The 15723-nt window shown below is 39.2% G+C and overlaps 1 protein-coding gene across 2 annotated transcripts in view; it reads left to right on the top strand.

Annotated features, from left to right (window-relative positions):
* Window positions 1–235: 235 nt before the first annotated feature.
* The window catches only part of FLT4 (fms related receptor tyrosine kinase 4), a 162410-nt gene continuing 146922 nt past the window's right edge, over window positions 236–15723 (top strand). Inside the window, exon 1 of one of the 2 annotated variants that reach the window (XM_075210034.1) lies at window positions 236–923. In XM_075210034.1, the coding sequence (XP_075066135.1) occupies window positions 866–923 (58 nt within the window). In that variant the 5' untranslated portion in view covers window positions 236–865. The remainder of the gene's footprint in view (window positions 924–15723) is intronic. The other variant, XM_075210033.1, reaches the window with a different exon arrangement.

The raw sequence follows: 15723 nt of genomic DNA, 5'->3' as shown, positions 1-15723 counted from the left end.
AATCCTCAGTATCTGTGAGTGGTATATAAGTGAAACCACACTGAAGGGAAAGTTTTCATTTAAACATCATTATATTATGACCTTGTCCAGTGGACATGTCATGTTAGGGAAGGTTTTGTTCAAAGGTCTACTGGTGCGCACAGCGAATTATGTGCATAGTTTTACCTACCCAGCAGCCCAGTGTCCCTAGAAACTTTATTCAAACCATGGCAGCTAGGCATTCAGCTCCTGAGTTTAACAGAGACACAGGGATCAGTGAGGTGGGGGCTACATAAACTGGTCTGTAGCAAGCACGTAGATTAAAACAATAATAAATACATTCACACAGGAACTTCTTTCCTCCCCACCCCCTTATCCCTCCTTTGCAAAAGTGCTGTACTTTAAACGTTTTTTTTTTTTTCCTGGCAGCTTGGTGGAAATACAGAGAGAGCTCCGTCTAATAACACACATAGGAAAAGGAAACTATTGTATAATGCATCCTCACCCCTGTGCACAGACACACACACAAAAAGTTTCCTCTGAGGTACAAGGGATTTTTTAATTTCTCATTTATTGTATCCTCAGTTTGCGGAGCATTTGGGGGAAAAAGTTGAGACATTTTTTTTTTTTCGTTAAAGCCTTTTCCCACCTGAGTTTGAAATCCTGAGCCAGGATAGCACTGTGGGTGACAGAAAAGGGGGTAACAGGCTTTTTGTATCTCAGTGGCTCTACTACTACTGCTGCTGCTGTTTTGTTGGTGCGCTTTTTGTGCTTTTTTTTCCTATTTTTCCTTTTTTTTAAATTCTTTTAGTCCTGGGAATAAAATTGTCTGAAGAGATATTTTTCCTGTGGTGATACTCAAATCCTACGGAGGGGAAAGCTGGAAATGAAGAGAGTCCTCTGCGTGCTTCTTGGCATATGGCTGGCTGCTGTTGACAGAACAGGTAAGAAATTGGTCTAATTCTGGAATTCTAAGGGCTAGATTTACTAAGCTGCGGGTTTAAAAAAGTGGGGATGTTGCCAATAGCAACCAATCAGATTCTAACTTTCATTTATTTAGTGCTTTCTACAAAATGACAGCTAGAATCTGATTGGTTGCTATAGGCAACATCCCCACATTTTCAAACCCGCAGCTTAGTAAATCTAGCCCTAAGTGTTGAACATCTAAGCAATAATATTGAAAGCTGATTTATTTTTGTGTTACTAGAGAAGACAACCTAAGATATGTTATTTCAGACAATGAGTTAGGTAGAATAACAATGATAGAATCATTTTGCATCAATACGTATAGAATTTTGCAGAAACAGATTCTGTTCAGCTGTTAATATATACACTCTCTACAAATAATGTGCAACGTATTAATCTCAGAGCTCTAATTAAGCCTGTCCGTTATTATGACACTGAACAAGCAAACCATATGTCTGTGCATGTTACACCCAAAACATAAGCACGCCGAAATCCTGACCATAGCAATCCCCAGTTTCCAAATACCCATAAACATCATGTAACATCTGTTATTATCGGGGAAACAGCTTACAAAGGATTTAGAACCATTACTGTAAAATATACATCTCAGCCTATAACTATTTTAACTTTTACAAAACTTAAAGCACCCTCTCAGACTCTAAGGGAGACAAGGCTGCATTAACTACTTAACCCCTAATATATAAAGCATGACAAACTACAAGGACATCTGTAAGCTATAGTATTGAAGACATATGGTTAATAATACATGGGCTAGAAATTGATCATTTGTATACATCTGTGGCTCAATGTCAGTCCAGCGGTATAAGTTGTATATCTTTTGCAACCTTCAAAGGTTTAAGTAGTAACGCTAATATATTACGCTTATACTATGCTTCTCTTTACCTGGAATCCTAATTCCTATGTTTAACCTACGTAACCTCTTCATTCCTACTAACAATCCACTTGATCTTGCAATTTGTAAAGGGAATTGCCAGTTTTAATGATTGATCTTGATAATTGCTACCTTTTCAATTGTAGAGTCTGCTAAACTTGCTCTACAGACTACAAAAAAAATCACAATATATGTAATATATTTGACCCCCAGAGAGCAATTTTTTTATATTTTGTCCTGACTGCCTTAATATAGGGCATGGAATTATTTGACCTCCACAGTTAAATCTATAAATCTACCTGGCAACCACAGTTAAATATTTGAAAATATCAGAGCTCTACAACTGTATCTATGAATCCAACATGATAAGTAAATCAGAGAATGTAGATGACTGTCACAATTTTACCTATGAAACTACCTAAATGTCACATCTCGATCTGTGTATCTATATGGCTTTCAGAATTCCCTCTATGAATCTACCTGAACTCTACAATTCAATTTATGACTCTACCTGACCTCCACAATTTTACCAACAATTAAACATACACAACAAAATATATAAATCTACTTAACTTACACAATTTATATATAAATATAGTTAACCTCTACAAGATCTGCCTGACCTCTGGAAATCAACCTATCAATCAACTGATGCTTTTTAATTTTCTCTATAAATCTTCTTGCCCTCTACTATTCAAATTATGAAACTCATGACCTCTACAATTACATCTGTGAATCTACCTGACCTCCACAATTTTACCCATGAAATGACCTGAACAGTTCATACTAGTAATCTCCACACTGTCTCCATCAACCTATATGTGAGGCAATATTGCCCCGACCACTGCAGTCCTTACTATCAATCCTCCCGGCCACCACAATTGCTATTATCATTGTCCTCGGCTACCATAATACTTACTATCAATGCCCGTGACTACCACAATCTCTGTTTGTGATACATCTATATGACACATATGACTTATCCAGTTCCTAACATTAACCTACCTGCACAATTCTTATTACAATATCCATGAGCACAGCAAATATTTACTCAGACGTATCTGCACACTTACATTTTAGAAGTCGCCCCCCCCCCCATCATCACCCTATCTAAGCAATTCAAAACATCACTATTATTTTGCCTACTTGTCTATTACCAGTGGCAATGTTACCTATACCTTGGCCCCTCCACTCGGTGCCCAGTCCCCTACTCGTAAGGGCAGCACAGTGGCCTAGTGGTTAGCACTCCTGCCTCACAGCACTGGGGTCATGAGTTCGATTCCCGACCATGGCCTTATCTGTGTGGAGTTTGTATGTTAACCCTGTGTTTGCGTGTGTTTCCTCTGGGTGCTCCGGTTTCCTCCCACACTCAAAAAACATACTGGTAGGTTAATGGCTGCTTTCACAAATTGAACCTAGTCTCTCCCTGTCTGTCTGTGAGTGTGTGTCTATATTAGGGAATTTAGACTGTAAGCTCCAATGGGGCAGGGACTGATGTGAGTGAGTTCTCTGTACAGCGCTGCGGAATTAGTGGCACTATATAAATAAAATGATGATGATGATGATGGTACATTTACCTAATATCTAATCCACTTTTATTTAAAGCTTAATTACAGAACATACTAAACCACATACCCTAATTATTTCATAACAAGAAGCAGGAAACTTTCTAATATGCACAAAATTACATATAGATAGCCAACCCACCACTCCTTATACGAACCTGTGGCGCACGCAGGGGGGGTTTCTGGTTCCAGAACCCCCCCCTCCGCGAACCAACGGTATTGTACAGCAGCCGCGGCACTGTCAAAGAAGCGTCCGCGGCAGTGCTGTATTGTAGTATAATACAGCACTGCCGCGGATGCTTCTTGACAGCGTCGCGGCTGCTGTAGAATTCAGACTCGTCAAAATAGAATGCGCAGCAGCTCTCTCATTCTATTTTTTTTTTTTTTGGGGGGGGGGGGGGGGGGCGGAAACCCCCATTTCTAAATCCTGCGTTCGCCCCTGCGAACAGTCCATTACCATACTCTCCAAAGCAGCATTATGCCATAATATTGCCAAATCAACATCTTATTATCATCCTACAAGCCAACACCACATAACACCACATAGTCACATCATATGACCATCCCAACTGTTCCTCTTTCCTGAAGTTCACAATGATAGTATTATAAACCCTACTAACACAATGCACATGTATACTATACATATATTGTACTATTCCCATCAATGCCATTGACCCACCTCCCCAATATTTACTTGACATGATTTATCTACATACTAACCATTGTTTGTATTGAATCATAATGTGTGTACAATGTCCGGTTACTTAAAATCACCCTGTTTCCTTTATTTTGATAAAATGCAGGGATTTGTGTGCATTTGTGGGCCATTTAAATCAGGCTATTGTAACCATGTGAAAGAGTGTTATGTATATCTCTATATTGTATATACTGTTTATGTGCACGTACAAAAGAGACCATATTTATTTCCTAATGTAACAAACGACCTCCTGTCTCTCAACTGTGCAAGATTAGCTAATATTCAGTTATTGTATACGGGAGAGGGGATTGAGATGAAGGGAGGGAAAGTCATAATATCTGCAATTTATTCCCAGCTTATTAGTTCTACAGAACTACAATCTCCCTAATACTGTGCATCTGGATGACATTTCACGCAGAAATTACTTTCAGGATATTTGAAAAAAAATACCAGCACTAATAAGTAAGAAATACAAAAATTAAATTAAAGCATCAAACAGATTTACTTGAACTTATCACTTACCAGATGTTCACACAACAAGGCACTAAAGCTTAGCTTTTTATCATGGATTTGCCTAGAATATCTTGTATACTGTGTGCTCAGCACATCATATTTACCTGTAAGATGTTATGAGGAGAAGATATGTAAAGCTGAGATCTAACCACTAGTGGGCGCCAAGTGCAGCTTCCATGACCTGTACATGAATGTATATGAATTGCCTGAATTTTGTTCATATTCTTTAAACGTGAGCGACAAGTTCATTGACATTCTTGCAGTTCTATCGACAACAGTCCTGTGAACATGTGAATTAGAGGAGGGACATGGTTAGAGTTACGATGCGATTGCACGACAGAACCTCAAGTGTGGTTCAAAATTCCTACTCAAGATTTTTAATTCAATAGAACAGTTTTATATTGTGTTTCAGAAAGCAAAGTTAATCTCAGTTTAATGCAAAATGTAAATGTGCTTGGAAGGTTGTTCCTAAGATAAAATCTGCTGGTATTTTTTCAGTGCTGAAATACCAAAGCTGGCTGCATTATTACTAATAAGCTGGTGATTATAGGATTGAAATTGTTTATACTGGAGTGTGCCTTTATAAGAAAAGTGCATGGTTGGTTAATATTTATCTACAAACCTGAACTTTAATGGTATTTTGGAGACTTTTGAGGTGAAGTTAGAGCATCATTGTTTTTTAATCAATCTTCATCTCCTGCTGGTGTATATGCAAAGCCAGCAGAACATGGTAAGATTGGTAACCATGACGGTAAGGCTTCAGGGGTACTCTGCAAACCCGCCTGCCTCAAACAGAAAAAAAGATTTCTGGCATGAAAATCAGCGGGTGTAATTACACCTTGGAACAAGCGCAGAGGTATGGGGTACAGCGCATGCGTTGTAACGCCTCTTCCGCGCAGTGGATATGGCAAACAGGCTTCATAGCACATGCACCGACTCCGAGCAGAATCTGTACTCTGTTTTGAATTGGGTGAGGATAGAACACCCTGTAGCAGAGGCAAACCGAGGGGGGGGGGGTTCCTAGTGCCTGGAAACCCCCCTCCAAGCCTGGGGCACTGTATAATTGAGGTGGCTGGACATGGCTTTCCAACTCTTCCTATCCCTATAATATACATGGGCAATGCTGCGTGCACTACTGTTAGGTGCATGCAGCATTGCCCATGTATATTATAGGGATAGGGAGTTGGAGAGCAGCCAAGCACTGTCTAAAATTATAGCCACTCCCCCATGCATGCTGGTCACGCCCACTGGGGGCTTGGTGTGGAAACCCCCCTCTACAAATCCTGGGTTTGCCCCTGTGTAGCCAATTAGATCATTAGGATGCTCACAGAAGCACAGAGATGGGACTAGTGTGCTGATCTTGTTGGAGGATACTACCTGTCCACTGATATGATTATGTTAATGAGCACAGTGCTCCATGCAACATGGATGGTGTCATGATATGTGGAGGAGAGCTGAGGGACACGGCAAGCCAGAGAGATTGGGAAAGGAGCAGATGTCCTAAATAGCAGCGAGAATTGACAGTAGTAACCCACAAGTAGATTGGTTAGAAACTTCAATATGTGTTTATATTTCACCATATTAGAAAAGCTGATAAAACTAATTTGCAAATTATATTTTTTTTAGAATTTTGGTGCTATGAATTAAAAAGTGAAAGGACCACTAAATCCCAAATTTGAAATGTTCAGATATGAGCCGTGAAAATACATTGTTCTGTGTCCACTCTAGCTCCATACAAGTAAAGTGTTACCTCCACACTCCGATACAGTCAGGAGAAGCTCCTCCCACATTTTCTTTAGGACAGTGTCCTGATGAAGTGACAAAGAGCTGATAAAAGCTGTAACTTGAGCAGCTATGACATTCCTGGCCCTGTCACTCTGTATGATTCCATCAACTTACAAATTACACTTCTGCCCAGGAAGTCTGCAATCCTGTCTATCACTATCTGACGGTTAACTTAGACCTCCCTCCCAATATGGCAGCCTGCTGCAGAGCATTGTATGACTGCATGATGGATATATTTAATTAAATGTAAACCCTTCAGTTATTTTTCAGCTATTTCAGAAATGCAATGCATTTAAAATATAAAAAAAGGAAAATACTAGATGTACTTGCTTTTAAAGTTCTCTTTTTAAGAGTAGAAGGGTAAATTGGTCCTAATTTTAAATATGACATAATTCCCTTAAAAAGTTAAACTGAATCAATGAAAACAGTGATCCCAAATGAGAAATGATAAATTTTATTTTGTGTAGCTTTGAACCACATGATCCAAACATCCATTCAAGTTACTTGATACAATAACAATGTCATGTTGAGAGATCGTCTTTAAAATGGTGTCAGAACTTGCAGAAACAGTGTGCAGGGGTGAATTCATCAAATATGGTAACAAAGTATTTTTTCAGGGAGTTTTACATATTAAGTTTAGTTCACACTCATTGGCTATGTCTTTCTGCGTTATGTTACCAGAAAGTCTGCATATAGAAGCCGTACAAGGGTGCTTTGATAATAATGGATTAGAAACATGTTGCAATTGATTCATTAAGGAAAGTAAGACAAAAAAAGGAGTATGTTTTCTCCTCGACAAAACCTTGTTACAATGCAAGGGGTGCACATAACTTAAATACTGGCTTTCTTTCCATGTAGCACACAAATACTTGATAGCTTATTTGTACACTGAAATGTAAAATTGAACTAGGACATGCCCTATCCCAACTAAAAATCTGTCCGCACATTTTAAATTTACACCCCCCCCCCCCCTCCAATGGAACATGGTTTTTGCCAAGGCGCAAAGTTACGCATTTTTTTTGCTTTACTTTTCTTAAAGAATCAGGACTGTTATCTTTTTCCATTCTAACACAATCAAAGATACATTAGTTTCCCGTCTTGCATAATTCTTTAAATAAAGTTTTAGGTCCTCCATAGCTGTATCACAAAATAAAGGTCACTTCTATGTGAATAGCTTTAGACTTAAACGCACAGCTTTGATCACACTGTTCTAGTTCTGTCATAAAAGGAAATGGTGATGAGAGCATGTCGGCTAAAATTGTGTATAGGTAAAGACATAAAGGACTTTTGTTGCACCCTCCCACAATGAACAGGATTTTGGTGAGCTATATAATGTACACAGTGTATGTTACAGACAGGCGCGGGCTGGGAGAGGGATGGCCGGGGGGCACATTGATGACGCGGCTGCATCCCCTGTCATGTGATGCGGTCGTCTGTGCGCTGCCGCGGCCGCATCTGATGACATCGGATGCGGCCGCGGGGGGAGAAACTGTTTTTTGCATCCGGGGGGCGGCCGGCCGGCCTACCCCCCGGCCCTAATAGGCGTCTAACCCAGCGGCCCAGGTGGGCGCTGCCCCCCTGCCCCCCGGGCCAGCCCGCCACTGGTTACAGACCCACTAGCAATGGAGAGGTAACTAAGAGCCATCTTTATGTTCTAGCTTCATTGTCTACCAAATGTTATTCTACGGTGCTTTGGGAGGAGATCATTACCTTTTAAAGGAGTTTTCTACTACTCTGAAATATAAGTCCCTTGGTTCCCCTTTAGTTCCCTGTTGTTTAATTCAGTTTTATCCTAGTACATTCAATTACTGTCAACCTATGCAGGCTCTATAGTCACCTGTGAATGCAAGAGGATCCAACACAGGACTATAAATGATAGCCGGGTGGCTGCTCTCTTCCAAATAGTAGTGAGCTATCATTTCTAGCTCTGCGTTGGATCCTCACCCTTCAGTGGTAAGAGGTGATTATGGAGCTTGGCTTGCAGAGGATTCGAGTTACAGTAAGTACTACTTACCTAAAGAAGTCTATGATGAGGGACACCAACCAAGGGACTATGGTGAGTGGGTTTAATAATATATTAGGAAATTGGGAACCAGGGGCTACCCACAAAAATAATTTGCATATGTTGTCCTCCCCACTCTCATTGGGATTTACATTTACTTGTGTGGAAAATACAGCCTATGACTTAGGGGTAACAGCTTTTCATCTGATTGTACAGATTGGTGCAGTTGAAGGTTGTCTGTAGCACATTTGGCACAAATTTCAGTGACCAAAACAACTCAACTTGATAATGTTTCATGAGTAACAGTGTTAAGGTGGTGTCAGGAAAGACAACATCAACAAAGAGCAAAATCGGGTAGAAGCACATGCTCCAGAATTGTCATATCTGTTAATTCAGGCAAAACAGATGAGAAACTGCAGATCAATTGACTGCACATTTTGAACCTGTATTGTGAGCAACCACTTTCATCTATGAGAACTCCACAATAGATTTAGTTGGGTTGCAGTGCAGAGAGCTCTTAGCACCCAGAAGTGTAGATATGCAATTTCAGTGGTGCAAATAGAACAGGTAATGGACTACTGAGCACCGAGGAAGGTGATATGGTGAGATGAGTTATATTAACCATGTTCTCAACAACAAGTGAGTACAAGTGTGGCACCAAAATAAAAATTCTACAGCCCTGAGTCCTGACAATGAAGAGTTCATTGTTGGCAACAAGAGATAAGATTTTCTTATAACACAAGATTAATGCTAATCTTTATATAATGGTACTGAGTGATTATCTTCGATCCATATTGCAGTAGAGGAATTTTCCAGTATGACATATTCCATCCACAGAGCATGTGTGGCTTTCCAATGGTTTGATGAACGTGACACTGATGTTAATACAAAAAGGTATTTGGACTCCTACAGGCGCACAGAGTCAGTAACGCAGCCCTTCCTTTTAAAGTAGGGTCACCACCTACCTCAACTTACAGTTACCCAAAAAATATAAAAAGGATAATAGGCGCCTACTGATATAAATGCACATAAGTAACAAGGTATCTCAAAGTCACATATGGGACAATGTCTATAAAGAATCTTTCTCTATGTCCAATCCAAGACAGGAGAAGAAATTAGGACAAATAGTCCACAGTATTATGAATATAGCTTTTTCTCACCAATCCCAGTCATAAAGAAAAAGGATGATAATTCTTCCAAGAATAGTACCAACGTCTTGGCTCTCTTGTAGGTATGTAATGCACTCACGCTGATCCTCTTCTATGTGGATTCTCACTACAAGAGTGGAAAGGGTAAATAATCTAAAACATAAAAGAGAAAAAACAAACACATAGTGTAATACTGTTGATATAATAAAAAATACTGAATATTTATTACGCTCACATATGAAAACTTATACAAATGTGACAAACGTAATTCACTTCCTTAGCGACTCCATGCATAGACATACTTATATTCGTACCAGATATAAAATGGTATTAGGCATCCAAAATACACACAGCCCGGTCCGTAATAAGTGCTGATAGATATGGAGCTTCAGGAATATTCTGTAGTACTTATGAAGAATATAAGTAGTTGGTCTTCCCCATCAATGCACCAACGCGTTTCAGCTCATTACAGAGTCTTTGTGATGTTATCCATATGTTATGGCCATCTCAGTAACCAGATCTAAACCCAATTGAGAAATTCTACGATATTCTGGAACAACACCTGAGACAGTGTTTTCCCCCACCATCAACCAGACGTCAATTAAGTGACTTTTGTTGCAGATTGAAGCTGCATCCCACCTTCACTATTCCTGATATTGTTAGACTATATGCCATGGTGTGTACTGGCCTCATGTGTTGGCCCGACACCCTATTCAGTGACTTTTTATTTATTAGTGTTTCCATTTTATTGCCCTCTAACTGTAGCTCTGTAGTGAAAGGTCAACTTGTTTGAAGATGGACCTACTTTAAAGCCGGACCTACTTTTTTCATATACAAAAGGAGCAACTTGGATGGGGTTTGCCTTGAGAAGGTCTGTGGGAGAGACAGTGTACACTGGGGGATTAAGCAAGGAGGAGAAGTTGGGTACTATGTAGCTTTGATACTATTATTACATTTTATAGCTGTGTTTGTTGTCCTGCATTGAAATCCAACAACCAATTAATTGCAGGGAAGATAATTGAGCTCTATCAGTTAATCATAGCCTCTCACAATATAAGCTCTGTCTCTCCTCTTGGATATGTTTTCAGTGACAAGGGGGCTATCTACCAGATTGGAAGTCTGCTTTGTATACTGCTCAGGGGGGTCATCTTTTTACACTAGCCCTAGTCTGGAGACAGCTTTCTAAACTACTCATAACATTGTGGTAGGCTTTGTACACAAGAAACCATACTGGGCTCAGCTTTGGACCATAATCTACAAGACTAAATCTGCTTTGTATGCTAACTACCAAATGGAGGTCTGCTTTGGACACTAGCCACTGTGTTGCAGTCTAGTTTGCATATTGATCAACAGATTGAGCTCAGCTTCATATGGTGACTACCAGATTGGGCTTATCTCTGTCTAGTGGTCATCAGATTGATATCAGCTTTGAATACTAGCCAACATATGTTACTCAGCTTTGTGGCACAATCATATTGGGATCATCTTTTATTATTGACCATGTGATTTTCTTTATATTCTGGTCAATAGAATGTGTAGAGGGAGCAAACCATTGTAGATTGAACATCTACAATGGTTTCCATCTCTATGGATCTCTTGTTATGTCACTGGAAAAAATGAAAAGTCAAAATCAGATATGATCTAAGACAACAAACTTGTGATTTGTCTAAACAGACATTTCAGGTACTGATATGTTAAGGAGTTGATTGACTTGTATCATTACACTGGTCAACACTCATTTTATTGCCAATCATAATAGAGTGATTTTGGGGTAACTTTGTGGTGCTGATTCTGAATATGACATCTGTTCTGCTAGATTGGCCCTAATTTTTGAGATACTTGGTGCCCCATTGAAAAACATAATGCAAAAACTTTAATGGTCAGGCAGAGCCTACTTACAAATTGCATTAAAATTGTCTCAAATCATACAAAAATAAACACACAAAATACATAATAGCATTTTATTTGGTATAATAACAGACAACCATAGTAAGCTGATTCAGATAATTACAATTACCGCCTAGCAAAACACTGTTTGTACAATTTTCTTTTATGTGGGTTATCAGGACAATCACGTTGGAGGCTCCAGCAATAATCAGCCATCATGTGTCTGTCCCATCTGCCTTTATAGCTTTCCTCCATCACCTTTATACTTTGATGAAACATCTCCCTTTGTTCCTCACTAAAATCAACAAGATTATACAGAAACCTGTATTAGTGGCTATGGAGATCCTGTACCTTTATGCTCATATTACTACCCAGATTTTAAAGTTTCTGTGCATGTTTTACACCAGTTATTCACAATTGTCTGCTTCGTGGTTACCCAAGAAGTTCTGGACGACTGAGACATAACTGCACCAGGCAGAAGCTTCAACACCACTCATACATACATTTTGTAAAATTAGAAAGTTAGATAAGTTTACAAATTTGAGGATCATCAAAGATTCCAGCTTTTAGTTCTTCCATACTTAGTCCAGGGAACGATCTACAAATGTATTTGAAGCCTTCTTTGCCCAAGACCTTGACAAAGTGCTTCGTAAATCCCAGTGGCAGGAGAATAATTTTTTCGCTTATCAACCAACTGTTAATGATGTTCGCTGCACCTACAGTCATGTTATCTCTAGAAGCCCCTGTCCCTTTCTCCAATGATCTTGTTTCGCCCACAAGCAGATGAAATTAGATTACTTTTTATATCCACTCTGCTGCCCAAGCAAGAAGTTTACCATCTTTAGATCTTCACAAATAGACAACTGAAAATATTCTAAAATGATCTCGGAGTAAACACCTAGAATATTCCAATGTCTCACCTTCTAGAATGTTATGGTAGATTCCCGTATGCATGTGCTATGGCTAAGTTCCTTATTAATTGAGGGTATCCATTATCTCAAGTACTAGGGACAATTTGAAAAAGAAATCATTTCATTTTTGAATTCAGCAACCACAAAATACTCTAAATTCGTTCAAATATCCTTAGCAACTAAAAAAAATAAAAATTTGTTGGGCTGTTTTATTCATAAGATAGGAGACAGTGAAGACAATGTAGTACCACTGTGTAGCCATAATAAACTGTGCCAAAAGACTAAACTTGTCATTGACATTATCAGCCAGAAATAAGAGGCCACATAGACATGTTGTCAACTTCACACTGCTGTTTTCTATTGGACAACCTCACATACTATATCTCTTCTTAAATCCAAAAAAGTCAAGGGGCCTGATTCATTAGTGATCTTATCTGCTGTTTTTTGCTTATCTTAAGCAAATCCACTCTGCGCATGCCCAGAAAAGGGAGATAAGAAGCAAAATCCACTGAGTAAGTGAAGAATTTCTTAAGTTAAGATGAAAATCCAACTTAACTTCACTCTTATCTCCCCATTTCTTCTTAAAATAAGCATCTTAACTTTTGCACAAGATCAGATCACTGATGAATCAGGCCCATGATGTATATCAGTTTGCTGGTGGTAGCAGTAATTCGATGATAATGGTGTGCTCATCAGTGGGAGTATAATCAGTGTGCTTCATGGGGGATAAAGTAAAATGCATTTTTAAACATTTTTTGAAAATTGATTCTTCCCCCTTTATCCCGGCCAGCACAGTTTGTGTCAGTGCATTAACATTTATTTGAGTTTGTGCAGTACACTCCATAATTCCCTATGCTTTCTGTTGAGTATTATGTTGCAGAGCCTCATGAGTCACTGAATCCCATCATGTACTATTCTTCACATCTCCATACATACACCCTAGACTGCAATGCATTCTGAGTCATTTGCGGCCATATGGATTACAAAGATTGCCTTTGTGTTCTGATACATTTCTCGTTTGTAATTCTATAGTGGAGTGTAAGGAGAATTATTGTATGCCATATTTTCCTGATTTGTGTAATAAAATGCAAACCGCAACATATAATTTAATTGGGATGTCTGTGTTTTATGTAAAAAAATATTTCTTGTCATTTTGTATGTCCTCATTCAAAGTCTTGCTTACATATGCTGTTTTTTTAAATATTTTCTCAACTCTACCGCCCTAATTTTCTCTACATAATTGCCCTGTTACGTACCTCCCACAAGTTCCTCTATAGACCCAAATCACCGAATTTTTCGCATTGGAAGTCTTTTGTGTCTGTGGCAGATTTACGGCTACACCCATACTCTGGCTGCTGAAAGTGACATTTTAGCTCCCTGTGGGTAAAGCGTTATATGTTAAAGAAGATCTCACCCGTTTTTTTCCCATTCATATTCCCCAAGTGATAAGATGATATGCAAATCATTGTTATATATTTTTATGTAGTGTTGAAAACAGCATTTAAACTTACCAGATCTTCTTCTGGCCTTCTGCCAAAGCTTGTTTTAGTGAATGAATTAAAGGGGGAGGTTATGAAAGCCCAGAAGTGTATCTTGTAAAATTCACTTAGTAAACAATGCCTCTGGATTCTGCTTTAGTACATACTTGCCAACTTTTAAGATCTGGTAGAGAAGTCATATGTCAATGTAACAAGGGGAAGGAGTGGGGCGTGGTGACATTATCGTGTCACCATAGCCCCGCCCCTCCATTCAATGCCGTGAATTTCAGCGAATGCGGGAGCTTTGCCTACTCTTCCGGGAGTCCGGGACGACTCCCCGAAATTCGGTAGCCTCCCGGGAATTCCCGGAGAGAAGGCAAGTATGCTTTAGTACACCATATGTGTTAAAACACAATTAATATACATGAGCTGTATTTCTACCATAAGGAACTAAAAGCATTGATAGCAATGAATTGCAAATGATGTAATTGAAAATAGCTGGAAATATTGTAAAAAAACAAAATATATGGGATGCCTTTTTCAAGTCATGTCCATGAATCTTGTATAAACACTAAAAGTTGCCACTAATGGTATTCATTTTTACCCATTTAAAATAGTTGGACTACAACTGTCTATCAAAATGCTCATCCATCGTCGCCTCTATATGGCTTTTGGATGTTCAACAAAAGCTAGTTCCGCAAAGTCAACTGTAATGTATACAGTATGTGAAAGTGACTACATGCAAGTCCTTGACCCAAAACTGAACATTATAGATAACAAATAAATAAAATTTGTAGTTGCTGAAGATTCTTTGTGGAAGCAGATAAATATTAATTTATTTTTATAAGGGTACAAGACTATAAGGCATACTTGCCTACTTTGGGCAAGTTCTTTCCGGGAGGGGGCGTGGCGGGAGGGCGGGAGATGGCGTGGTGCGGCCAAACAATCATTTGGATGCGGGAGATTTGCCAGCTCTCCCGGGAGTCCGTGAGACTGACCCGAGTTTCAGGAGTTTCCCGGACATTCCGGGAGAGTTGGCAGGTATGCTATAAAAGCAGAATATTGTTTAATTGGACTGCTACTTTAAAAGGTTCAGCAACAGCTGAGGTTTTTCAGATCCACCAGCATCGCATCCGCATTTAAAATACCCTCATGTACAGTGAAAAAGAACAAGCAATAAATGACAAATAGAGGTATAATCATAACCTAATATGTGAGTAATTATTGCCCACATGTAGCTCCTGGATCGCGGTGACAATACTCTTACAAAGCCAGGTTAAGGGAGAATAATTGCTTTTTGAAGTATGAATTTTGTGATTCTCAAAGCACCATAACATGCATTGAGATTGTGCTGTTTAAAACAACATAATATTTGGGCTATTTATATACGATATCATAATCACATACAAATGAATAGAATAATAAACTAATATAAAATATAATCAGTTATAAGTAGAGATTAGTGAAATTTTGCAGTGATCAAGTTTCACAGCAGAACTGGCCGTTTCGCAGAGGTGCCAATTTCCAGCAATACAACCTTCAAATTCCACTTTTGCTTTGCAATTATGTGCAATGTCCATTCCACACTGTATATGTAAATTTTTATTTCACAGAATTTAAAGACTTTGTAGTCTCTACAGTCAGTTTATTCTGATTAGTGGTGTGGTTAGGCTAGGATTGAAAACACTTAGGGCTAGATTTATACCCCATTCATACTGCACCAAAATCCCGGGTTTTTCCCGGGGCGAGCTCAAACGACCCGGGTCTTGGTGCAGTATGAATGGTACAAGTCAAAAATCCCGGGTCTAAAAACCCGGGTCTTCAACCCGGGATTTATCGAGGGGTAATTCCCGGGTCGGACCCGGGTTGCCTGCACTATGAATGGTGCAACCCGGGTTTT

This window comes from Mixophyes fleayi, chromosome 4, assembly GCF_038048845.1.
Source record: "Mixophyes fleayi isolate aMixFle1 chromosome 4, aMixFle1.hap1, whole genome shotgun sequence".
NCBI lineage: Eukaryota > Metazoa > Chordata > Amphibia > Anura > Limnodynastidae > Mixophyes > Mixophyes fleayi.
The sequence above is the reverse complement of the archived record's forward strand: the minus strand, read 5'-3'. Positions and strand labels throughout refer to the sequence as shown.